This window comes from Pongo pygmaeus, chromosome 6 (genome assembly GCF_028885625.2).
Source record: "Pongo pygmaeus isolate AG05252 chromosome 6, NHGRI_mPonPyg2-v2.0_pri, whole genome shotgun sequence".
Taxonomy (NCBI): Eukaryota; Metazoa; Chordata; class Mammalia; order Primates; family Hominidae; genus Pongo; species Pongo pygmaeus.
In genome coordinates, this window is record NC_072379.2 from 10,486,832 (window position 1) to 10,513,331 (window position 26,500).

A 26,500-nucleotide genomic window follows, 5' to 3' on the forward strand; every position below is an offset into this window, starting at 1 on the left:
TCCTGACCTCAGGTGATCTGCCCTCCTCAGCCTCCCAAAGTGCTAGGATCACAGGCACGAGCCATCACGCCCAGCCCACAAATGTTTTATTTATTTATTTATTTTTTCCAGATGGAGTCTCACTCTTGTCACCTAGGCCGGAGCACAGTGGCGCGACCTTGGCTCACTGCAACCTCTGCCTCCCGGGTTCACGTGATTCTTCTGTCTCAGCCTCCCGAGTAGCTGGGATTACAGGCGCCCACCACCATGCCTGGCTAATTTTTTTTTTTTTTTTTTTTTTTTTTTGAGATGGAGTCTCGCTCTGTCGCCCAGGCTGGAGTGCAGTGGGATGATCACAGCTCACTGTAAGCTCCACCTCCCGGGTTCACGCCATTCTCCTGCCTCAGCCTCCCAAGTAGCTGGGACTATAGGTGCCTGCCACCACGCCCGGCTAATTTGTTTTTGTATTTTTAGTAGAGATGGGGTTTCACCATGTTAGCCAGGATGGTCTCGATCTCCTGACCTCGTGATCCGCCCGCCTCGGCCTCCCAAAGTGCTGGGATTACAGGCGTGAGCCACCGCCCCCGGCCCCGGCTAATATTTTTGTATTTTTAGTAGAGACAGTGTTTCACCATATTGGCCAGGTTGGTCTCGATCTCCTGACCTCAGGTGATCCGCCTGCCTTGGGCTCCCAAAGTGCTGGGATTACAGGCGTGAGCTACCACACCCAGCCTAATTTTTTTTTTTCTTTTTAATAAAGACGAGGTCTCACCATGTTGCCCAGGCTGGTCTCAAACTCCCGGACTCAAGCAATCCTCCCACCTCGGCCTCCCAAAGTGCTGGGATTACAGGGGTGAGCCACTGCGACTGGCCTAACCACACAAATTTTGACACCAGAACTCAAGTGGGATTTCCTGGGCAAGGACATCTCACACAAGTCCTTGCAGTTTGCTCCTGGAAAAGATATGTCTGTATGTTCCTGCAGAGACAGGATAAAGAAGTGTGCACTTGACCTCTCCAGCCTTCATCTATTAATACCCTTTTTCCTGCTGTTCTTGTATTGTATCCTCCGCTGTAATATATCTTCATCTAGAGCATAACTTTATCTGCAGTCACGTGGGTCCTTCCAGGGAATCACCAAACTAGCTGTATGTGACCACAAAGACAAGAAATTGTTTTATTAAAACTGTGAATTCAAGGCCAGGTGTGGTGGCTCATGCCTATAATCCTAACACTTTGGGAGGCTGAGGTGGGTGGATCACCTGAAGTCAGGAGTTTGAGACCAGCCTGGTCAACATGGTGAAACCCTGTCTCTACTAAAAATACAAAAAATTAGGATTACAGGTGGTGGGCTCCTGTAATCCCAGCTACTCAGGAGGGTGAGGTGGGAGAATCGCTTGAACCTGGATGGCAGAGGTTGCAGTGAGCCAAGATTGCACCACTGCACTCCAGCCTGGGTGATGCAGTGAGTCACCATCTCAAAAAAAAAAAAAAGGGAATTCAGCTGGGCATGGTGGCTCACACCTGTAATCGTAACACTTTGGGAGGCAAGGCAAGTGGATTGCTTGACCCCAGGAGTTGGAGGTCAGCCTGGGCAACTTGGCAAAACCCCATGTCTACAAAAAATTAAAAAATTAGCTGAGTGTGGTGGCGGGCACCTGTAGTCCCAGCTCTTCAGGAGGCTGAGGTGGGAGGATCGCCTAAGCCCAGGAAGTCAAGGCTGTGGAGAGCCGTGATTATGCCACTGCACTCCAGTGTGGGTGACAAAGTGAGACGCAGTCTTGAAATACAATAAAATAAAAAACCATGAATTCCATTTTTAAAATAGTTACAAGACTTTAAAAATTATGTTTCATATTGAGTGTTTTTTGGTACTTTGTAGTTTTCAAGGAATTGGTCCATTTCTTCCAGCTTGTTGGATTTATATGGGTAGAGTTGTTTGGTATCCTTACTGTCCTTTTATTAGTTTTTTGGGGTTTTTTTTTTTTTTTTTTTTTTTTTTGAGATGGAGTCTCGCTCTGTAACCCAGGATGGAATACAATGGTGCAATTTTAGCTCACTGCAACCTCTGCCTTCCTGAAGCAATTCTAGTGCCTTGGCCTCCCGAGTACCTGGGATTACAGGCGTGAACCACCACACCCAGCTAATTTTAGTATTTTTAGTAGAGACAGGGTTTCACCATGTTGGCCAGGCTAGTCTCGAATTCCTGACCTCAGATGATCCACCCACCTCGGCCTCCCAAAGTGCTGGGATTACACGCATGAGCCATTGCACCTGGCCTTGTTTTTTTTGTTTTGTTTTGTTTTGTTTTGTTTTGAGGTTTTGAGATGTAGTTTCGCTCTTGTTGCCCAGGCTAGAGTGCCGTGGCACGGATCTCAGCTTACTACAATCTCTGCCTCCCAGGTTCAAGCGATTCTCCTACCTCAGCCTCCCGAGTAGCTGGGAGTACAGGCATGTACCACCTCGCCCGGCCCTCTTTTTTAAAGACAGAGTCTCATTCTGTTGCCCAGGCTGGTGTGGAGTGACATGATCTCAGCTCATTGCAGCGTCTGCCTCCCAGACTCAAGTGATCCTCCCACCTCCAGCCTCCCGAGTAGCTGGGACTAAAGGCATGTACCACCATGCCTGGCTAAGTTTTGTATTTTTATTTTTATTTATTTATTGTTTCACGAGGGCTACAGCGGCAGGTGGCAAGGCACCACGCCTGAGTGGAGATGGTGAGATTGTTCTCCAATCGCCAACCTCAATGGTGCAACGGGAGATGGACGTGGGAAGGCTATGACGTCACGGGCCCTGTGAGTTATGGCAGGATACCGGGAAGGGAAGCAAAGCGAGGTAACGGGCAGTGGACTATAGCAAGAATATGGAATGCATCATGAATTTGTGTGCCATCCTTGCGCTGGGGCCATGCTAATCTCTGCATCGTTCCAATTTTAGTACATGTGCTGCCGAAGCGAGCACAAGTTTTGTATTTTTTGTGGAGACAGGGTCTTGCCGTGTCACCGAGGCTGGTCGCAAACTCCTGAATTGAAGTGATTCGACCACCTCAGCCTCCCAGAGTGCTGGGATTACAGGCATGATTCACAGCACTTACCCTCAAATGGAAATTTTAAAACAAAAATACAACAAAAATTTAAAACTCACTAGATGGACTCAGTAACAATATGAAGGTGAGGAAGAATCAGTAGACAAAGGTGGATTGATAGAAAGCACTCAAACTGGCCAGTCACAGTGGCTCATGCCTGCAATCCCAGCACTTTGGGAGGCCAAGGTGGGTGAATCATTTGAGGTCAAGAGTTCAAGACCAGCCTGGCCAACATGGCAAAACCCCGTCTCTAGTAAAAATGCAAAATTAGCTGGGTGTGGTGGTGTGCGCCTGTAATCCCAGCTACTCGGAAGGCTGAGGCAGGAGGATTGCTTCAACCTGGGAGGTGGAGGTTGTGGTAAGCCAAGGTTGCACCATTGCACTCCAGCCTGGGCAACAAGAGCAAAAAAAAAAGAAAAAAAAAAGAACCGAAACTGAGTCTGGGCACAGTGACTCACGTCTCTAATCCCAGAACTTTAGAAGGCAGAGGTGGGTGGATCACCTGAGGTCAGGAGGTTGGGACCAGCCTGGCCAACATGGTGAAACGCCATCTCCACTAAAAATACAAAAATTAGCCAGGTTTGGTGGTGAATGCTTGTAATTCCAGCTACTCGGGAAGCTGAGGCAGGAGAATTGCTTGAACCTGGGAGGCAGAGGTTGCAGTGAGCCGAGATCGTATCACTGCACTCCAGCCTGGGCAACAGAGCAAGACTGCGTCTCAAAAAACAAAAAAAAAAAAGAAGGAAAGAAAAGAAAAAGATCAATGGGATTACTTGGCGTGTTTCTGTTTCTTTCAGGGAGATTTATCTGAAGAAAGAGAAAGGATTATTTTAGTTTTCTCTGAAAAGCTTATTTTGAAAAGAGCCCTAGATCTTATACATAATTTCCTCATGATTCTCCAGAATTCTAAAAGGGAAGCACATTGTTAATGTTACATATTTTTTTCATAGGGCTATTTTTAGACTGGACAGAATAGCAGAATAGTTTGTGTTTTGTGTGGACTTCAGAGTACATTGAAGCCTGTAAAATAACCACTCTTGTTACACATCTATATCCAAAGTCATATGACTCCAAGCATAGTATGACCCTTGTATATTACTAAAGACTACCCTATTGTTATGTTTTTGCCTTTTTTTTTTTTTTTTTTTTTGAGACAGAGCTTCGCTCTTGTTGCCCAGGCTGGAGTGCAGTGGCATGATCTCGGCTCACTGCAACCTCCGCCTCCCGGTTCAAGCGATTCTCCTGCTTCAGCCTCCCAAGTAACTGGGACTACAGGAGAGTGCCACCATGCCTGGCTAATTTTTGGATTTTTAGTAGAGACGGGGTTTCACCATATTGGTCAGGCTGGTCTTCAACTCCTGACCTCAGATGATCCTCCCGCCTCAGCCTCCCAAAGTTCTGGGATTATAGGCGTGAGCCACCACACCTGGCCATGTTTTTGCTTTTATGATGTGTTTATTATAATTAGAATTCAATGCTGCTGCAGGATATGAGTAATTATTAAGAGAAAATATGACTTTTTAACAAAGCAGTTCCAGGAATACATTGTAGAGAAAAAAGATGACTGCTTAAAATAGGGCTATTGTTAAAATGTTATCTATATTAAGGAACCTTCGTGAGATCCCCGACATCATTGTGAACACAACCTTTTGTGATTATGTTACATGATTTTTCTTTCATCCTTTTTCATTTTATCTAAGTTCTTGGCCATGCAGACACAACTGACAACACTTAACCCATCTTGAAGACATTTTTCAATCTCTCAGTGACTACTAACTCTAACATATCTATCTTGTTTTTACCACAGCATTTTGAAAAATCAGAGTAGGCTGGGCGCAGTGGCTCACGCCTGTAATCCCAGCACTTTAGGGGGCTGAGGGGGGCAGATCTCCTGAGGTCAAGAGTTCGAGACCAGCCTGGCGAACACAGTGAATCCCCATCTTTACTAAAAATACAAAAATTAGCCGGGCATGGTGGCGGGTGCCTATAGTCCAAGCTACTCAGGAGGCTGAGGCAGGAGAATCGCTTGAACAACCTGGGAGGTGGGGTTTGCAGTGAGCCGACATCACACCATTGCAATCCAGCCTAGGTGACAGAGCAAGACTGTCTCAAAATAAAAATAAATAAATAAATAAAGAAAACAAAAATCTGATTAATAGGGAAAATCTATATATATATTTAGAAAAAAAATGCTTTTCAGGGCTGGGCGCAGTGGCTCACGCCTGCAATCCCAGCACTTTGGGAGGCTGAGGCAGGTGGATCACCTGAGGCCGGGAGTTCGAGACCAACCTGACCAACATGGAGAAACCCTGTCTCTACTAAAAATACAAAAGTAACTGGGAGTGGTGGTGCATGCCTGTAATCTACCTGGGAAGGCTGAGGCAGGAGAATCGCTTTAACCTGGGAGGCGGACATTGTGGTGAGCCGAGATCGCGCCATTGCACTCCAGCCTGGGCAACAAGAGCAAAACTCCATCTCAAAGAAAAAGAAAAAATGCTTTTCAAAATTTTGCATTTCTGACAACTAGATGTCCCCACCTGCCAACCAGTCTTGTGGCCCCCACCCAGGATCTGACTCAGCCCAAGAGGACAGCTTTAATTCCCTATGATTTCAACTCCTCCACCCAACCAGTCAGCAGGCCCCCTACTGTAGCCCCTGCCCACCAAACTATCTTGGAAAAATCCCTAATCTCCAAGCCATTGGCAAGATTGATTTGAGTAATATCTCCACCTCCCGTGTGGCACAGCTGGCTTCACATCAATGAAACTCTTTAATGCTATGGTCTTGAGTAGACTTTGTTTGTGTGGCGGTCAAGAAGGACCCCTCGGGCCATTACAAATATGGGGACATTGTGGAGAACCATTTTAGGGACCCCATCCCATTGAGTGCCATGAATACAGAAAAAAATCCACGATCCCATTTACATGTTTTAGAAGTGAGAGAAACTCCAAATAAGATATGGCCAAGTTGTGCAACAGAATTTAGAATTTATTCAATATTACAGGGTTTGTATCACAGAGAACATCTTTGTCGTTTATATAGGCAATTTTCTCTGGGGCTTCCATGCTATTGAACACTAACATTTATTTTGGAGAGAATCCCTGGGGATGGGGGAGGCATTGTCAACATTCCAATGCAGCATCAGCTAATTCAGATGCAACAAAGACTCTATCAATGCAGAAACGTGCAAAGAGCTTTCGGGAAAGTACAGCTCATTCAACATCGGAGAATTCACAATGGAGGAAAATCATATGTGCGTAATGGATGTAAAAATGCTTTGAGATGGTGCCCAGAGCTAATCAGACATCTGGGATTTTGTAGCAGGGAGGGGCCTTGTGAGTATAATGGATGAGGAAGAACCTTCAATCAGAGTTCCATACTTAGACAATATCAGCTAATTTGGTTGGGACTTAAAATGGTCATACGTAATGAAGACGGAAAACTCGGGGAAGCGTGGAGAATACGGAATGTGAGATCATCCACACTGGAGACAAGCCTCGGGAGTATAATTAGTGTGGAAAATCACTTGGGGACAAGCTTAGCTTTTTCATCATTGGAGAATTCACACAAAAAAAGGAATGAGCTTGGACAGATCGTGGGAGAACTTTCAGGCACTAATCAGGCCAATTCATCCCCGAGAAAAACCTTGATGACGAAGAAGGGGAAAGAGTCTTCCAGTTTTTTTCCTTATTGGATTTCAGAGAATCCTCAGTGATATATAGAGAAACTTGCTGGGGGAATTCAGGGTTTATTAACATTCACATTAAAGCATTAATCCCATTAAAGTAGGGGTTTAAACTTTTTTGCTTCTTTCATCCCAATCAAAGCTTTCATTCCTTACGTCTCTATTGAGTGAATGAAGCAACAGGCAAACAAACATCAATGGTGCACTGGCTTTCCCCTTCAAAACATCATACAAGCCAGGTGTGGTGGCTCATGCCTGTAATCCCAGCACTTTGGGAGGCTGAAGCGGGCGGATCACGAGGTCAGGAGTTCGAGACCAGCCTGGCCAACATAGTGAAACCCCGTCTCTACTAAAAATACAAAAATTAGCCAGGAATGGTGGCACATGCCTGTAGTCCCAGCTACTAAGGAGGCTGAGGCAGGAGAATCTCTTGAACCTGGGAGGCGGAGGTTGTGGTGAACTGAGATCGTGCCTCTGCACTCCAGCCTGGGCAACAGAGCGAGACTCCATCTCAAAAAAAAAAAACAACCAAAAAATCATACAATATGTGGGGTGCAGAAGGACAGCATTGAGAGGTGCTGGGTTTGGTGCCAGAATCTGGCAGTTGCAAATTCTAATATCATCGCAACACACTCCTGGGTGGGCCCCATATAGCTGATAAACTTCCAGGGGCCACATCTCTACAAATGCTGAAGATTATTTGGAGATGGGAAAATGGGGCTGGGGGTGCTTTTTCTCCAGGTTTGAGTAAAATGAAGTAATGTGTATTTCTTTCTTTCTTTCTTTTTTTTTTTTTTGAGACGGAGTCTCGCTCTGTCGCCCAGGCTGGAGTGCAGTGGCGCAATCTCAGCTCACTGCAAGCTCCGCCTCCCAGGTTCACACCATTCTCCTGCCTCAGCCTCCTGAGTAGCTGGGACTAAAGGCGCCCGTCACCACGCCCGGCTAATTTTTTGTATTTTTAGTAGAGATGGGGTTTCACTGTGTTAGCCAGGATGGTCTCGATCTCCTGACCTCGTGATCCACCCGCCTCTGCCTCCCGAAGTGCTGGGATTACAGGCATGAGCTACCACGCCCAGCTAGTAATGTGTATTTCGAAGATACATTAGGAGGATGCCAGTTTCTCTTTGTTTTATATTTTCAAAAACAGAGATTTAAAGAGGACGGACTAGAGCTCTTGCATTCAGCTTCTCATTTCATAAGGGAAGAATCAGGCATATGTCTTGTGTTGAAGCAACACACACACACACACACACACACACACACACACACACACACACACACACACCATGTTGTTTAGCGAAAGTTGGACCAGAAGAAAACTTTCTCTGGTCCTCATCAACTGATTGCTTCTCTCCTACCAGCCTCGTTCCTTGTCCTTGGACCAGCATTCTAAGTCTTCCAAAATACATCCTTGCCTCTCCCTACAGTAACTCTCCCATTGAGTTCTTAATAGAGGTGAGTCAGGTTTTGTAGATTTCTGCCTCCTCGCTCTGCTTAGAGAAGCCAGAAAGAGGCCAGGTACAGTGGCTGATGCCTGAAATCCCAGCATTTTGGGAGGCTGAGGTGGGTGGATCACGAGGTTAGGAGTTCAAGACCAGCCTGACCAACATGGTGAAACCTCGTCTCTACTAAAAATACAAAAACTAGCTGGGTGTGGTGGTGCATGCCTGTAATCCCAGCTGCTCAGGAGACTGAGGCAGGAGAATCACTTGAACCCGGGAGGCAGAGGTTGCAGTAAGCCAAGATCATGCCACTGTACTCCAGCCTAGGCGACAGAGTGAGACCAAAAAAAAAAAAAAAAAGAAAAAAGAAAATGTCTGGAACTTTCCCAGATATCTCTTTCTTTCCTTATCTGTGTACCCTAGGCCTTGGGGTTAGGACTCAGAGCTGGGATTCCTCTGTAGGCTAGGACCAATCCTGATTCTTATTCCTTCCATATAAGCAATAATTCAATTTCTAATGTCTAAACTTAGGTTGATTTTCCATTGGCAGTTATAGCAAGAGCCACGGGTTTCTGAGAAGGGGTGAGGAATGCTTTAGGCTGCAAGTAGCAGAAATCTGCCTAGAAAACAAAGACACGTGACTTACAGATCAATGAGACTGGAAGTGGGGGTTCCAGGATAGGTATGGCGGCTCAACACTGTCATAGAGGACATAGGCTCTGCCATCCTTAGTGTTTGAGCTTTTCCCCTTGGTCTTGTTGCCTCATGGTCTCAAGATGGTCCAGATCCCAGCCATCTCCCCATACTTTTGTTGTTGTTGTTGTTGAGACAAAGTCTCACTCTATTGCCCAGGCTGGAGTGTAGTGGCATGATCTCAGCTCACTGCAACCTCTGCCGCCCGGGGTTCAAGTGATTCTCCTGCTTCATCCTCCCAAGTAGCTGGGATTACAGGCGCCTGCCACTGCACCCAGCTAATTTTTGTTGTTTTTTTGTTTGTTTTTGTTTTTTGGAGACAGAGTGTCACTCTGTCACTCAGGCTAGAGTGCAGTGGCGCCATCCCGGCTCACTGCAACCTCCACCCCCCAGGTTCAAGTGATTCTCCAGCCTCATCCTCCTGAGTAGCTGGGATTACAGTCATGTGCCACCATGCCCAGCTAATTTTGTATATTTAGTAGAGATGGGGTTTCACCATGTTAGCCAGGCTGATCTCGAACTCCCGGCCTCAGGTGATCTACCCACCTCAGCCTCCCAAAGTGCTGGGATTACAGGCGTGAGCCACCACGCCTGGCAAATGGGACAGCGTGCTGCATGGGCCGGGAATCCCCATATGTTTTACCAGCATGGCTAAGTCATCTGCCCACTTTTAAGCCAACTGACAGCAAAGGGAACGAGCAGCAAACTGGCAGCAGTGACACCCACAGGCAGGAGGTAGCCCTGGGTTGGCTTCTCTCAGCCTTTTGTGGAGTCCCAGCTCTGTTGTCACCCTCTCCTCCTTTATCCTCTTGCCAAAGCGAAGCTCATTTTCCCTCCACAATGAGGGGATTTTCTCCATGGCATAGCTGATTTTGGTTTTGCTTCAACAGCCAAGTTTCTTCTCCAGTGTAATTTTGGCCAGCACACTGGTCTGACCGGGCCCTACTTGCCCTCAGGACATCTTGTGGCTTACTGATTCTACTGTCTGCTTTTTCCGCTCCAATTTCCAAAAGGGGCCATCTGACCGGCCTAGCTGCCTTTCCCTACATTTTTGAGCCAGATGACTTCAAAAATCGTTAGTCAGCCTATATGGGATCCTGGTCCAGTGAACTGTACATTTGGGGGCTTGTGGGGGGTGGAAGAGAGGCAGGTTCACATGGTGTGACACAGCTGCCTGGGCAGCGGTTTCCATGGAGGGGCCAGGAGTAGCACAGGTGATGGCGCAATGGCCTAGAGCATCCATAGAGGGTTGCCATAGAGGTGATGGCGCAATGGCCTAGAGCATCCATACAGGGTTGCCATAGAGGTGATGGCGCAATGGCCTAGAGCATCCATACAGGGTTGCCATAGAGGTAATGGTGCAATGGCCTAGAGCATCCATAGAGAGTTGCCATAGAGGAAATGGCGCAATGGCGTAGAGCATCCATAGAGGGTTCTCAGAGCCCAACAACTGTACTAGATGATGAGGCTGCTCTGTCGGGAAGAGAGACAAAGTGGAAGAACATGAGGCACCAGTCACGTGACTGCAAAAGCCACTTTGGACATTTCAGCCCCAATAGCTGCTGCGAGAAGAGGAGGCCTCAGACATAGTGGAGCAGAAATAAACCAGAATACAAGACTCACGGAACTGAGGGCATCATCACACATTCTTGAGTCCCAACGGCCTCAAGGTTTCCATGGCTCAAGAATGTCCCCCAATTCCCACAGCAGAAATTCCAGTGTCTGTGGGTAGAAAGTTTGAGTTCCCTCACAAACATGGCTTTAATAGGGATTGGAAGTGTTTCTTGCCTACTAGACTTAGGATCTTGGGAAACTTTTTGGCTTTGACAAGCTGAAGAAGGGACTGTGGAGGCAGGACTATTTTTTTCTTATTCTTTTTCCTTTCTTTCTTTCTTTCTTTTTTTTTTTTGAGATGGAGTCTCGCTCTATCACCCAGGCTGGAGTGCAGTGGCACGATCTTAGCTTACTGCAACCTCCATCTCCCAGGTTCAAGCGATTCCAGGCAGGACTATTTCAAGATGGCCATGTAACAGACAGAAAACGGGCTGGTTCTTCCAGCAAATGGAATTTTAAAATTCCTCAATGGGGCTGGGCACGGTGGCTCACACCTGTAATCCCAGCACTTTGGGAGGCCAAGGCAGGCAAATCATGAGGTCAGGAGATCGAGACCATCCTGGCTAACACGGTGAAACCCCATCTCTACCAAACATACAAAAAATTAGCTGGGCATAGTGGTACGCACCTGTAGTCCCAGCTACTTGGGAGGCTGAGGCAGGAGGAGAATCACTTGAACCCGGGAGGTGGAGGCTGTAGTGAGCTGAGTTCATGCTACTGCACTCCAGCCTGGGCAACAATCAAGACTCCGTCTCAAAAAAAAAAAAAAAAAAAATTAGCCAGGTGTGGTGGTGTGTGCCTGGCCTGTAGTCCCAGCTACTCAGAAAGCTGAGATGGGAGGATCACTTGAGCCCAGGAGGTCAAGGCTGCAGTGAGTTATAATTGTGCCACTGCATTCCAGCCTGGGCAACAGAGCAAGACCCCATCTCTTAAAAAAAAAAAAAAGTTACCACTTTGGGGAAATTGCAGACTCTAAGCCTAAACTCTACTGGCCTGATACACATGGCAAAACATTTGGTCAGGATTCTGGGAGAATATCAAAGAATTCACAGGGCGGAGGAAAGCTTTGAATATTATGAATGAGGGAAAATTTCCATTCATCTCATAATTCATACTAGAGAGACTCCCAATGAATGGCACCAGTGGAGGAAAATCCTCAGACGGAGGCAAGCAGTTATCGGAGATGCGAAAATCACAGGGGAGGACGTGGCACAGAAGAGCATGGAACCCACGTCACAGCTTGTGCCCGAGAGCATCACACGGGAGAGAACCTGCGTCCTCAATGAACGGCGTTCGAAAAAAGCACAACCGCACCAAGCATCAGATAAGCCATTCTGAGCTCAGTCTTTGGAATGTAATGAATTGGGGGTGGTGATCATTTGAGAAGAAATCAGCCCTTATTCATCAGCTGATGATTCCAACTGGAGAGAGGGCGGGTGCTCGTCATGGATGACGAAGCTCTGGGGGTGCTCCAATCACATATAACACAAGAAGCTGCAGAGGGGGCCCGAGGAGGGCTATCAGGGGGGCCACAGGGTACACGTGACATAAAATGTTTACAAGAAGAAAACATGATGAAAGGGGCAAATTTAGAAAGTGATTTCGGGCCGGGCACTGTGGCTCGCACCTGTAATCCTAGCACTTTGGGAGGCTGAGGTGGGGTGGGGAAGGGGAATCACTTGAGGCCAGGAGTTCAAGACAAGCCTGGGCAACATAGCAAGACCCCATCTCTATCAAAAATCAAACATAAATCAATAAAACATTTTAAAAAGCTTTTCTTTTTTGGAACTTGTCCTGTTAGCACCAGCAATGGCTGTGGGAATGCAGACACCCTTTGGGGGAGTTTGCTCAGATGACACAGTCGTGCACGTGTGATCCTTGGGGCAACTCACAGGGGTGCCCTAATGCCATGCACAAGAATCCAGGCCCAGGCCAGGCGCGGTGGCTCACGCCTGTAATCCAGCACTTTGGGAGGCCGAGGCGGGCGGATCACCTGAGGCCAGCCAGGTGTTCCAGACCAGCCTGGCCAACATGGTGAAACCCCGTCTCTACTAAAAATACAAAAATTAGCCATGCGTGATGGTGTGTGCCTGTAGTCCCAGATACTTGGGAGGCTGAAGCAGGAGAATCACTTGAAGCCAGGAGGCAGAGGCGGAGGTTGCAGTGAGCCAAGATCACACCACTGCACTCCAGCCTGGGTGACAGAGTGAGAATCTGTCTCAAAAAAAAAAAAAAAAAAAGAGGCTGGTGGCTACTGGGGAACATGCCCCATGGGAAACTGCAGTGGCTGCTTCGTTCATTCTTTCATTCTTTTCATATCCTTGGAGCATCTGTTCTGTGCCTGGCACTACTCTTTGTGGGGGGATAGAGGACAGGGCAACCTTGGGGAGGACAGAGATGGGTAAGGGAAGTAGTGGCTGCTACTTGAAATTACAGGGGTGTGTGTGTCCCAAGGTTCCAGAGGAGAGGGAGCTTAGGTGGGGGCTCTGGGAAAGAGGGAGGAAGACCCTGATCTAATGACTGCCTACCATATGTCAGGCTGGCAGGTGATGTCTCACAGCAACCCTGCAAGCTTGATCCTGTTTTCCTCACTTTGCAAATGGAGACAATAAGGCACTGGTAAGTGGTAGAGCAGGTACTGAGGCTGGGTCGGCCTCACTCCAAATCCCATTTCTCTTATTTATTTATTTATTTATTTTTACTTTTTATTTTTTTCTGAGATGGAATCTTGCTCTGTCACCCAGGCTGGAGTGCAGTGGCGTGATCTTGGCTCACTGCAACCTCCGCCTCCTGGGTTCAAGCGATTCTCCTCCCTCAGCCTCCCAAGTAGCTGGGATTACAGGTGCGTGCCACCAAGCCTGGCTAATTTTTGTATTTTTAGTAGAGACTGGGTTTCACCATATTGGCCAGGCTGGTCTCGAACTCCTGATCCTCATGATCCACCCGCCTCGGCCTCCCAAAGTGCTGGGATTACAGGCATGAGCCACTGCGTCCGGCCTCTTTTTTTTTTTTTTAATTTTTTAGAGACAAGGTCTCACTCTGTCACCCAGGCTGGAGTACACTGGCATGATCATGGTTCACTGCAGCCTCAACCTTCTGAGCTTAAGCTATCCTCCTGCCTCAGCTTCCCAAGCAGCTGGGATTACAGGCATGCACCACCACACCTGGCTAATCTTTGTTTTTTGTAGAGATGGGGGTCTTACTATTTTTCCCAGGCTGGCCTCAAACTCCTGGCCTCAAGCAATCCTCCTGCCTCAGTCTCCCAAAGTGTTGGGATTACAGGCGTAAGCCACCGCGCCTGGCCCAAATCCCATTTCTTTCTACCATCACAAGGGACAGAACTGGTCCTTCAGCAGCACTGTTCCTTGGGATGTGTCTGCAGAGGCTAGGGAGACAATGAGAGGCATCCAGTGAACAGGGAGGAAAGGGGGTGGAAGGAAATGTACTGGCTTTTGCAGACCCTCCTCAGGGAACAGCGAAAAACACACTCATTCATTCCTTCATTCACACATTTAGTCAGTTTTCTGCAGCGACAGGATCTCGTTCTGTCAGCCTGGCTGGAGTGCAGTGGCACAATCATAGCTCACTGCACCCTTGAGCTCCTGGGTTCAAGCGACTGTCCCACCTAGGCCTCCTGAGTAGCTGGGACTACAGGCCACGCCACCACACTTGGCTAAGTTTTTAAGATTTTGAAGAGATGGGGTCTCACTATGTTGCCCAGGCTAGTCTCAAACTTCTGGCCTCAAGCGATCCTCCCACCTTGGCCTCCCAAAGTGCTGAGATCACAGGTGTGAGCCACTGTACCTGGCCATATTTAGTAAAATCCTTACTGAGCCCTATGGGGTGCCAAGCACAGTGTTAAGGTGCTGGGGATTTGCCTGCATGAGGCTGACACGTGCTTACCCTCATGGGGCTTCCATCTGAGAAGGCAGGCAGGCAGTCCAGCATGCTAAGTGGTGTGACAGGGGCTCACTGGGCACCATGGAAGCTCAGAGAATGACATAACACAGACTCGCAGGGTGGAGGGAGACTTCTGGGAAGAGATAACTGCTTATGAAATGCTGGGAAGGCCAGGCGGGGTGGCTCACGCCTGTAATCCCAGCACTTTGGGAGGCTGAGGAGGGCAGATCATGAGGTCGAGATCAAGACCATCCTGGCCAACATGGTGAAACCCTGTCTCCACTAAAAATACAAAAATTAGCTGGGTGTGATGGTGCACACCTGTAGTACCAGCTACTCGGGAGGCTGAGGCAGTATAATCGCTTGAACCTGGGAGGCGGAGGTTGCGGTGAGCCGAGATCGTGCCACTCTGCCCTCTAGCCTGGGCCACAGAGCAAGACTCCGTTTTTTTTTTTTTTTAAAAAAAAAGAAAAAAAGAAAGAGAAAGAAAGAGAGAGAAAGAAAATGAATGCTGGGAAGAGCCTTCTGGAAAGGTGCATGCAGGAGGGTCTGCTGGTGGCAGAGCTGAGTGATAGCAATCACAGCTGACATGAGCCCAGTGCTGTCTGGTAACAGTATGTAGGTGTGGGTGTCAGGGAAAAAGGCCGGAAGTGAGACCAGGGCATCCGGGGCCCAACAGGCCTTATAAGGAGTTCAGACTGGGTCCTAGGCAATGATGGGAAACCGGTGAAGGGTGTGAAGCTGGGGGTGATGACCTGTGAAGCCCGAGGCTGCAACACAACTGGAGAGCTGTCCAAAGGTTCGCCAAATTCTGGCCGGGCGCAGCGGCTCACGCCTGTAATCCCAGCACTTTGGGAGGCGGAGGCTGGCGTATCATCTGAGGTCAGGAGTTCTTGACCAGCCTGGCCAACATGGTGAAACCTCATCTGTACTAAAAATACAAAAATTAGTCGGGCATGGTAGCACATGCCTGTAGTTCCAGCTACTCGGGAAGCTGAGGCAGAAGAATCGCTTCAACCCAAGAGGCAGAGGTTGCAGTGAGCTGAGATCGCACCACTGCACTGCACTCCAGCCTGGTGACAGGGTGAGACTGTCTCAAAAACAAACAAACAAACAAACAAACAAACAAAAAACAATTAGCCAGACATGGTGGTGGGTGCCTGTAATCCCAGCTATTCGGCTGAGGCATGAGAATCGCTTGAACCCAGGAGGCGGAGGTTGCAGTGAGGCGACATTGCACCATTGCACTCCAGCCTGGGCAATAGAGCAAGACTCCGTCTCAAAAACAAAAACAAAAACAAAAAAACAAAAGAAAAAGCAGTATGCAGGAAGGTCTGCGGGTGGCAGAGGTGAGTGATCGCAATCACAGCTGACATAAGCCCACTGCTGTCCAAAAACAGAGTCTGTGGGGTGGCAGGCGGCAGGGAAGGAGACCGGAAGCTGGACCAGGGCATCCTGGGCCCGACAGGCCTTATGGGTCCTGGGCAATGATGGGATATTGGTGAAGGGTGTGAGGCTGGGGGCGTGCCCTGCGAAGCCCGAGGCTGCAACACGAGGGCAGAGCTGTCCAAAGATTTGCCAAATTTGGGCAGAACGGTGCAACAGTGAGCATGTGAGTTCTGTCTTTTTTCCCTCATGAACCAAGGTTTCCAAGAGGCGCACTGAGCAGTGAGCAGTAAAGCTAGGAGTGACTAAGGGTGATCTGAGTGGGAACTGCCAGCACCAGGTGCCAGGGCTGCGGTTTCCAGCTTTGGGGCCGACGTTCCTGAGCACATATCCCCCTCTTGTGGTCGAGAGAGATATTGCCGCTGAAGAGACCGTCTGCGGACCTCCTCCAGGCTCTCAACGTGAAAACCTCAAGTTATAGGCCAGGGGCCGCATCTATTTTGTGGACCCCACGAGATTTGCCGCTTCTTTTTAAGAAAAAGCTGATTGCCGGGCGCGGTGGCTCACGCCTGTAATCCCAGCACTTTGGGAGGCCGAGGCGGGCGGATCACAAGGTCAGGAGATCGAGACCATCCTGGCTAACACGGTGAAACCCCGTCTCTACTAAAAATACAAAAAATTAGCCAGGCGTGGTGACGGGCGCCTGTAGTCCCAGCTACTCGGGAGGCTGAGGCAGGAGAATGGCGTGAACCCGGGAGGCGGAGCTTGCAGTGAGCCGAAATGGCACCACTGCACTCCAGCCTGGGCGACAGAGCGAGACTCCGTCTCAAAATAAATAAATAAAATAAAAAATAAAATAAAGAAAAAAAAGAAAAGAGGCTGGGCGCGGTGGCTCACACCTGTAATCTCAGCACCTTGGGAGGCCGAGGCGGGTGGATCACGAGGTCAGGAGTTTGAGACCAGCCTGAAAAACATGGTGAAATCCCATCTCTCTACTAAAAATACAAAAATTAGTCAGGCTTGGTGGCACATGCCTATAATCCCAGCTACTTGGGAGGCTAAGGCAGAAGAATTGCTTGAACCCGGGAGGCAGAGGTTGCAGTGAGACAAGATCGCGCCATTGCTCTCTAGCCTGGGCAACAGAGCGAGACTCTGCTCAAAAAAAAAAAAAAAAAAAAAATGCCTGGGTGCGGTGGCTCAGGCCTGTAATCCCAGCACTTTGGGAGGTCGAGGCAGGCGGATCACCTGAGGTCAGGAGTTCGAGACCAGCCTGACCAACATGGAGAAACCCCGTCTCTACTAAAAATACAAAATTAGCCGGGCATGGTGGCACATGCCTGTAATCCCAGCTACTCGGGAGGCTGAGGCAGGAGAATCACTTGAACCCAGGAGGCAGAGGTTGCGGTGAGCCGATTGTCCCATTGCACTTCAGCCTGGGCAACAAGAGTGAAACTCCACCCCCCACCACCCCCACCCCCCAAAAAAAAGAAAGAAAGAAAGAAAAGAGACCAGGCATGGTGGCTCATGCTTGTAGTCTCAGCACTTTGGGAGGCCGAGTGGGGAAGATGTCATGAGGCCAGGAGTTTGAGACCAGCATGGACAACATAGCCAGATCCATGTCTCAAAAGAAAAAAAGAAAGAAAGAAAAAGAAAAGAAAATGAAAAAAGAGCAGAAGTGACAGACAAGTTGCCCGAGAGGGGACTAAGGTTGAGGCAGGTCCTGGTGAGGAGCCGCTGCCTGCCCAGCTCCCGCACTCTTCCAAACCTGGTGGTGACAACACCACGCCAGGCTTCCCGAAGGACACCCTCCCCGTGCACCTCTCCAGACACATCCTTCATGTCCCTTCAGCTCACACATATGTGGCCTCTCTTGGCCATGACGTTGGCAGTCCCTGCCCCTAGGCCTTTTTCTCACGTGCTCCCCTTCCCCTCAAAGTCAAAGCCCTCTGACCTGGTCACACTGGTGGGCCTGACCTCCGGTTCTGGGCGATCTAGAGTTCTATTTTTTTTTTTTTTTTTCGTGAGACAGTCTTGCTCTGTTGCCCAGGCTGGTGCAACCTCCACCTCCCGGGTTCAAGTGATTCTCCTGCCTCAACCTCCCGAGTAGCTGGGATTACAGGCATGTGCCACCATGCCCCGCTCATTTTTGTATTTTTAGTGAAGACGGGGTTTCACCATGTTGGCCAGGCTGGTCTCGAACTCCTGACCTCAGGTGATCCGAGGTCACTTGGCCTTCCAAAGTGCTGGGATTACAAGCAACAGCCACCATGCCCGACCTGATCACTTCTTTCTTCCTTTCTGGTGTTTGATATCTTTATCCCAAATCTCTAAATTCCCAACCTTCTTGCCCATTAGCCACAGCTCTCAGAAATGGACCTCATAGGGCAGGGGACACAGCCTCTTTGTTCTGATGATAAAAGCAGGTGTTTACTCAGCACTGGTTGGTGCTGTTGGCATAGACACTGACAGCTCTCAAGCTGTCTGGGCTCACGTCCCAGGTTTCTCCCCACCCCCACCTGGTGTGTTGCGTGAACGGGAGCCAGTCACCTCCCTGGGCCTCTATTTCCTCAGCTCTGAAACAGCAATGCCAACAGCACGGTTTCAGGGGACTATTCTGGAGCATTATATATGCTCATAGATGGGCCTGGCACAAAGTAAGTGCTCAGTAAATGTCAGCTACTCTTATTTCCTAATACCCTGTGTTCATCTCTTCATCCTCCTTCCTTGTAATTATCCACTTTGCCATTTCTATTCCTGTCCATCAAAGCTTCTCCCAGTGCCTTTCCTGATCACCTGTGCCCCCTCCTCTCCAATTGCTGACACACAGCCCGGGCCATTTTCCTTACCAAGACCTCCCATCCCTCATCCTTCAAACGTCTGCTTGTCTCTTGCCTCCTTTTGGAAACCTTCAGATCCCATGTAGCAGCTTGGGCAGTTTTGTACTTAGAAACCCATCTTTTGACACCCACTCCATGATAATTTAACACCAGCAGTTCACCAGACCTGGGGTTGGCTGCCTTGGGGCCGGCAGTGTGGTTTAGGAGAAAGAGTGCTGGGCCGGGGGCACAGGGACCGTCTCTGCCCGGGCTCTGCCACCAGCTCCTCTGACCACAGTGCAGGTGGCCCTTCCTGGGTCTGCATCTTATGGTGAGGAGGAACTTTAGGGCTGCAGGGAACTCTAACAGCCCGTGGTTTTGAATCCAGCACTTCCTGAGCCCCCAGCATGGGCTATGGTGTGTGGCAGGTGCTTTTCTCTGTTGATTCCACAAATTTCAATTGAGCCAATATTGGCTGCACCCTGTCCTACACGATGGAGCTGAAAGGGAGATGAAGACAGACTGTGACATCCTTCATAGAACAGACATAGTTAAATATTACAAACTTGTTTGGAGGTAGGTCTCAGTGCTCCAATGTTTGCAGATTTCGGCCAGATATTTTGGGAACGTTTCACTGTCAACAGGTAGGACTGGCAGAGCCACCAGGTGAGCCCAGGTCTGAGTGACTTTGAGAGTGGCTCACTCTCCAGGCACCCTCCCTGGACAGGGGTGAGTCTGATGCCTTCTCACCGGAGAATCAGCCTCCGATGGGTGGGTGTGGAGGTGAGAGGTCAGAGGTGCCTGGATAGGAAGTGACTCTGCCATCACTTCCTGTGTGAGCTGAGGCCTGGGATGAGGATGGGGCAATCGATGGGGAAGGGGACGGCACTGTGCCGTGGGGTGGGTGGGATGCGGACATGTCTGTGTTTCTGCTGTGTCTCCTGTTCCTCCCCTGGGATTGGGACTATTTCCATCCTGCTGACCCCTTGCCACTCACACTTGGGGGCTGCCTCTTGGGTTAGACCTTCCACCCCCGCAGTCTGTTGTTCACTGACCGTTACTGTCGTTGTAATACTCCATGATGTTGTTCAGGGTCTCTATAAAGATGTCCTCCCTGGCCCTCTGAACTTGGCTCTGCTTCTCCCAGTCCTCTACTCCTTCCACGTGTCTCCATGGTCCCAGGGGCTCAGCCTTCCTGTCTTCACTGTTGTAGTGGAAGAAGGCACGGTCATTGAGGAAGACAGTGCCCTGCAGCAGCCTGTGGGTGCCTTTGCCAGGCCTGGACAGCCCAGTGTAGAGATAGGTCAGAGAGTAATGACCTGCAGAAGAAAAGACTCTGAGGGCTAGGGTCCATGCAAGGGTGTCCCACTGTGGGGCTGCAGAGGGCCAGGAGGGGGGCCTGGCCACTGGCCTCTTCCTCCCCAGCTCTCTCCTCTGCCATCAGCTTCACACCATTGGAGCCTCACTCAAGGAAACAGGTTCTACTTTCATGCTGGGGATGATATTTCAGAGACCATTGTGTGTCTTCACTACAGAGTTTAATCTGCTCGGCACAGCAGATTTCTCAGCCTCCTTATAGATAGATTGGAACCATGTGACTGAGTTTTGTCAAACAAGAATGTGGGTGGAAGTGACTGATGTCTTTCTTCTGGTCCAAGGCCCTACCACCTGGCTTGCCCCTACGGTCTCTTTTCCTTTTCGTTGACTATGGAAGCCACAGGATGAAACAGAAGAGTCCCAAGATGCAAACAGCCCAGATCCCTGAGTCACCCTGTGGAGGAGAGGAACCTTGCCAATCTGCATTGAACTTGACATGAGAAATAAACATTTCTAGTCTAACCAGACAAATACATATAGTTAGAAAGTGTAGGAAGTTGGATTTACTAGAAAACTCAAGAAGTGACCCAGAATGGATCAGCATAGGGTAAGGCTAGGATACCTCTCAGAATTCCTGGCATTGTACCTTGCAGTTGGTACAAGACGGAAGCTGAGAGAGTGGGACATTTCCACAATTAGTTCCATAGTTAATTTAGAATATAATTTACACTAGTGTTAGTAATGTTGGAGGTCATATGGCAGATTTCTTATTTAAGTACTGAAGCCATTCTTGCTCATGAGTTTCTGAATGTGATTAGCTTTTAAATCAGTAGGAGCTTGAGTAAAACAGATTACCCTCTACAGTGTGGGTGACCCTCATCTAATCAGTGGAAGGCATCAAGAGAAAAGGCTGAGGTCCCCCAGAGAAGAAAGAATTCTGCCTCCAGACTACCCTTGGACTCAGGACCACAACACCAACTCTCTCCTGGGTCTCCAGCCTGCTGGCTTGCTTTGCTGATTTAGGACTTTTAGCCCTCAGAATTGTGTGAGCCACAAGAAATATTAAATAAAACTCCTCCCTTTCTCTCTTTTGTATACATACACGTATATATTTAGTGTATATACACAGTGTATATTCATATATACATATATGCGTGTGTATATAATGTATATTAGTTTTGTTTCTCTGGAGAACCCCGAATAATTAAGATTTTGGTGCAGAATGGGATTAAATTATAAATGTGATTATTATAAAACTAACATGAAACACCTATTCTGACAACTTGTAAATGTCATAAATTTTTAACTCACACAACTGAGAAGCCATTCGCTTCCATGTCTTTATCCTGCACATTCTCATGCCACAAACAGCCTCCTTCCCCTGTCCTAGAAGTGACTCTTGATCTCCCTAAGCTCCCACTGTCTTCTCTTCTGGCCACTCGCCTTCCAGACCCACTGCAGCTGTGTCTGAGTGTGGGGTGAGGGCACGGGTTTCCTTCTAGCACCATCCCTCCAGCCGACCTGCCTTCCCACTTTCCCTTTGGGGCTGCTCTCTCTTTCCCTCAGCATTAGGCAGGTGTACCCAGCCATCGGAAGGAGGGAAGGAACAGGAGCAGAAGCAGCTCCAGGCATGTGGTTCCTGCTCCGTCCTGGCTGTCTACCCCAAGCAGGTCGCTTGGTCTTTGGAGTCTTTGTTTTCACTGTAAACTAAGGGTTTTAGATTCAGATTCCTGAAGGGCTTATTTCGATTGAGGGCAGAGGCTCCCTGAATGCTCCTGGAAGTGTGTGAGCTGAGGGAGTTGACAGCCTTGGGCACCTGTTCCTGCCATATGCCAGGGAATCCCAGCTGCATCCAGCCCTTCTCCCAGCCACATGTCCTGTTCCTCACCTCCTTCCAGTCCTCTCCAGCACCCATCCCTTGCTTTCCCCACTCACCATCTTGGGTCTCCTGGGGGACAGCAGGACCCAGAAGCAGCAGCAGAGACAGCAGGACAGACACCATTCTTACCATTGTGTCTGCTTGGAGGGTTCTGGGCAGGAGGCACAGGTATTATCCTGGGTCCTGGGGTCCTGCCCAGGGGAGGTGAATGTACAGGCCAATGGGAGTGCCAGGACGGACTCCTCCCCTGACAGTAAGAAAGAAATATGCACAAGCCAGGCTGGGCAGAGGTTGTGATCAGTGAGTCTACACACAGGATATGCAAATTCAGAGCTGAGATGGTTGATCTCTGGACTGAGGCTTTGTGTGTGCCTGGGGCGGAAGGATGCCAGTGTGTGGGAGGTGTGTGTGATGGGTGGCAGGTGCCTGGGATGTGTCGCCCTTCCAGTCTATTATGACAACCCCTGGGCCAGTAGGGGCATTTGCATGTTTTTGGATCACACTTCATCCCTGCCTTCCAGAAAAACTCTCAACATGTCCAGGACATGGACCTGGGTAGACCCCAGCTGGGGTGGGACCCTCACCCTCCCACACCCGATCCTGCCAGAGCTGTCTGGAGGACATTCACACTCCCATCTCTCCCTCCTTCCTTTCTGTGCCTGTGGAATCCCAGCCTTCCATGATGGAAGCAGAAACAGCCGCATCCTCCTTTTGCAGCCTCCCTGGCAATAGAACGAGCAGGTGTGCATGGTGTTTACGCTTAGCAAGCCGAAGCTACTGCCTTGGATATCGGGTCAAGTGTTAGGAAAACAAAGAGGGGAGCACAGTGGACAATGTTTTCTAGTGGGCTTGGCAGGGTCTGCAACTGCCAGCTCCCTGGGGGGGCAGTGGGGGCTGCAGTAGCTGCGGGGGCGCCTGAGTTCCAGTCCCTGGGGATGTTGTAGATCCCTTGCTGTGGCCTCTGCTGTCCCCTGCTGGTAGCTTCTGTGTATTTACTGGGCCGGTTGCTGGTGTGATTTTGACTGTTCCGCTCCTCTGGAATTCTGAGCCTGGATTCTCCATCCTTTCTGTGGATTCTGAGAGCTAACCAATAAATACGTTTATTTTCTGCTTAAGGTCAGAACTGCATTACGTTTCTAGTAACAAATGCTTCTGGCGGATGCAGAGATTGGTACAAGGATTGTTTCCAGGCAATAGTTACTCAGGGAAATGGAGGGCTGGGAAGCTGAGATTGGTTACGGGGCCAGATTGGGGCTGAACGCAGTGAAAACACAGGGGTCTTGGGGGATCCTGGCAGGCCTGGTGTGCAGTGATAACTTCAACAGCTGGCTGAGGTATCTGTTGTGGTAGATTGGAACGAAGTGCCCATTGAAGGTGTTGACTTAAAAAAAAGTCACAAAGCCAGGTGCGGTGGCTTAAGCCTCTAATCCCAGCACTTTGGGAGGCCGAGGTGGGCGGATCACAAGGTCAGGAGTTCGAGACTAGCCTGGCCAATATGGTGAAACCTCGTCTCTACTAAAAATACAAAAATTAGCTGGGTTTCATGGCGCGTGCTTGTAATCTGAGCTACTCTGGAAGCTGAGGCAGGAGAATCGTTTGAACCCGGGAAGCGGAGGTGGCAGTGAGCCGAGATCGTGCCACTGCCCTCCAGAGTGGTGACAGAGTGAGACTCCGTCTCAAAAAAAAAAAGTCACAAAATGGGTTATTTAATTTAAAAGGAGAGCTTGGGTCAGGCTCAGTGGCTCATACCTGTAATCCTAGCGCTTTGGGAAGCCAAAGTGGGAGGATCTCTTGGGGCCAGGGATTCTAGACCAGCCTGGGCATGGCAACAAGACACCACCCCTACCAAAAAAAAAAAAATTAGCCAGGCATGGTGATGTGTGCCTGTAGTTGCAGTTACACAGGAGGCTGAGGCAGGAGGATCACTGGAACCCACCCAGCTATGATGGTGCCACTGCATTGCAGCATGGGTGACAGAGTGAGGCTCGGTCTTTTTTTTTTTTTTTTTTTTTTTTTTTTTTAAGAGGGAGTCTTGCTCTGTTGCCCAGGCTGGAATGCATTGGCACAATCTCAGCTCACTGCAACCTCTGCCTCCCAGGTTCAAGTGATTCTCCTGCTTCAGCCTCCTGAGTAGCTGGGATTACAGTTGCCTGCCACCATGCCTGGCCAATTTTTGTATTTTTAGTAGGGATGGGGTTTTGCCATGTTGGCCAAACCGGTCTCCAACTTCTGACTTCAAGGATCTGCCCGACTCGGCCTCCCAGAGTGCTGGGATTACAGGCGTGAGACACCACGCCCGGCCGGGAGGTCTATATTTGGGCTGAGTCCTAGAGCCTATGCTTTTGAGGCAGAGCCAACACAGAGGAAGCTGGTAAGGGAGGGGATTTGTGTGGGGTTGGAGGTGGCTGCTGCAGGACAGAGCACAGCACAGCCATAGTGGCCTCACTCCGATTGGCTTCACTGGCTCTCACAGTACAGGTCCCCTCAGGCAAGACCCCAAATGCAGTAAAAAGTAGATTCATCTACAGTGAGACCCAGTGAGGAAACAGCAGGTGCACACACTAGTAGAAAAATAAAGTGATGGGAATCACAGCGTTGCAGCTTCTGAGGCCAAAGACTCCAGAGATTGGGTTAAGGAGCAGTCCTGTGCTGCCCCCAGGACTGTGGTGGGAGCAGCGGCAAAGTGGCAGCTCCCGGGACTGGGGCAGGCCAGGCAGATTCCTCAATCCCTTTGTGGAGGTGAAGGCAACTCCATCTTGGATGCTGATCTGCCATGTTGACTTATTAACCCTGGTTCTGGGAAGGCCTCTAAGATTTTATTTTTTTGAGATAGAGTCTCACTCTGTCATCCCAGCTGGAGTACAGTGGCCCGAAAGCAGCTCACTGCAACCTCTGCCTCCCGGGTTCAAGCGATTCTCCTGCCTCGGCCTCCTGAGTAGCTGGGATTACAGGCGCCCGTCACTACGCTCGACTCATTTTTGTATTTTTAGTAGCGAAGGGGTTTCACCATGTTGGCCAGGCTGGTCTTGAACTCCTGGACCTCAGGTGATCCGCCTGCCTTGGCCTCCCAAAGTGCTGGGAATACAGGCATTAGCCACCGTGCCTGCCCTAGACTGCCTTTGTATGACTAACAGATTAGCCACAAGATTAGAAATTATGGTTTAGGAGTCATGCAGCTGGAGGCTACAAGATTCTGACCCTTCCTAACCCACTCCTAAAATCAGTGCTTGAAATTTTTTTTTTTTTTTTTTTTGAGATAGAGTTTCACTCTTGTCACCCAGGCTGGAGTGTAATGGTGTGATCTCAGCTTACTGCAACCTCTGCCTCCCGGGTTCAAGCAATTCTCCTGCCTCAGCCTCCCAAGTAGCTGGGATTATAGGCGCCCACCACCATGCCCGGCTAATTTTTGTATTTTTAGTAGAGAGAGGGTTTTGCCTCAGGTGATCTGACCGCCTCGGCCAAAGTGCTGGGATTACAGGTGTGAGCCACTGCGCCCAGCCTAGTGCTTGAGATATTTTGCAGACCCTGCGCTTGATGGATCAGCTGGCACCACCCAGATGGATAAACTGGCTCAACCATCTTGTGGCCCCACCACCCAGGAACTGACTCAGCGCAAGAGGACAGCTTCAACTCACTGGGAATTCATCTCCAACTCAACCAATCAAAACTCTTGACTCACTGGCCTTCCCTCACACACTAAATTATACTTAAAAATCCTGATCCCCGAATGCTCAGGGAGACTGATTTGAGTAATAATAAAACTCAGGTCTCCAGCACAGCTGCCTCCGTGTGGATTATCTTCCATGGCAGTTCCCCTGTCTTGATAAATCGGCTCTGTCTAGGCAGCGGACAAGGTGAACCCGTTGGGCAGTTCTACTCTTCCTTGGGCCCCTCAGCTTCCTTGGACTTTGGGGATAGGTTTGCATAGAGCTGCCACCTCGGAACATCCTTCCTCCTATTGTAACTGCCCAAGGGGTTCACCTTGCCCGCAGCCTAGACAGAGATCAAAACACGGGAAGTGCAATAGGGAAAGATAATTCACCCAGGGCCAGCTGTGCCAGAGACTGGAGTTTTATTATTACTCAAATCAGTCTCCCTGAGTTGGGGATCGGACTGTTTTTTTTCTTCTTCTTCTTTTGAAACAGAGTCTCGCTCTGTTGGCCAGGCTGGAGTGCAGTGGCACGATCTCTGCTCACTGCAACCTCCACCTCCCAGGTTGAAACGATTCTCCTATCTCAGCTTCCCTAGTAGCTGGGACTACAGATGCCGACCACCACACCCAGCTAATTTTTGTATTTTTAGTAGAGAAAGGGTTTCACCACATTGGCCAGGCTGGTCTTGAACTCCTGACCTCAAATGACCCACCCACCTCAGCTTCCCAAAGTGCTGGGATTACAGGCGTGAGCTTTTACAGAGTTTTTAAGGATAATTTGGTGGGTAGGGGGCCAGTAAATGGGGAGTGCTGGCTGGTTGGCTGGGGGTTGAAATCACAGGGAGTCAGAAGCTGTTCTGACTCTGGGTGGGGGCCACAGATCTGGTTGACAAGTCCAGATGGGGCCATCTGGTTAATAGAAATGCAAAAACCTGAAAAGCCATCTCAAAAGGCCGATCTTAGGTTCACAATAGTGATGTCACCTTCAAGAGTGATTGGGGAAGGTGCAAATCTTATTACCTCCAGAATAATGGCAGGTAATACTTAGAATT

The 26,500-nt window shown here is 49.3% G+C and overlaps 1 protein-coding gene and 1 non-coding gene across 2 annotated transcripts; both read right to left on the reverse strand.

Annotated features, from left to right (window-relative positions):
* Nucleotides 1–2,836: 2,836 nt before the first annotated feature.
* LOC129041747 (U6 spliceosomal RNA) lies at nucleotides 2,837–2,940 on the reverse strand. Its single transcript, XR_008503903.1, has one exon. It is a non-coding gene; the product is annotated as a U6 spliceosomal RNA (small nuclear RNA).
* Nucleotides 2,941–18,153: 15,213 nt separating this feature from the next.
* On the reverse strand, nucleotides 18,154–21,947 carry LOC129040900 (zinc-alpha-2-glycoprotein-like). Its single transcript, XM_054495786.2, has 2 exons — nucleotides 21,853–21,947; nucleotides 18,154–19,919 (listed from the first exon to the last, which is right to left on the reverse strand). Exons 1-2 carry the CDS (start codon nucleotides 21,926–21,928, stop codon nucleotides 19,648–19,650), a joined length of 348 nt encoding a protein of 115 aa, XP_054351761.1. The 5' UTR covers nucleotides 21,929–21,947; the 3' UTR covers nucleotides 18,154–19,647.
* Between the last annotated feature and the right edge of the window lie 4,553 nt (nucleotides 21,948–26,500).

What these genes read in the sequence shown, in the direction of transcription:
- LOC129040900 (XM_054495786.2), bottom strand. Translation starts at nt 21,928, where the DNA reads ATGGTAAGAATGGTGTCTGTCCTGCTGTCTCTGCTGCTGCTTCTGGGT. An exon ending in CCCCCAGGAGACCCAAGATG is followed by an intron (nt 19,920 to 21,852) that starts GTGAGTGGGGAA and finishes TTTCTTCTGCAG; the next exon opens with GTCATTACTCTCTGACCTAT.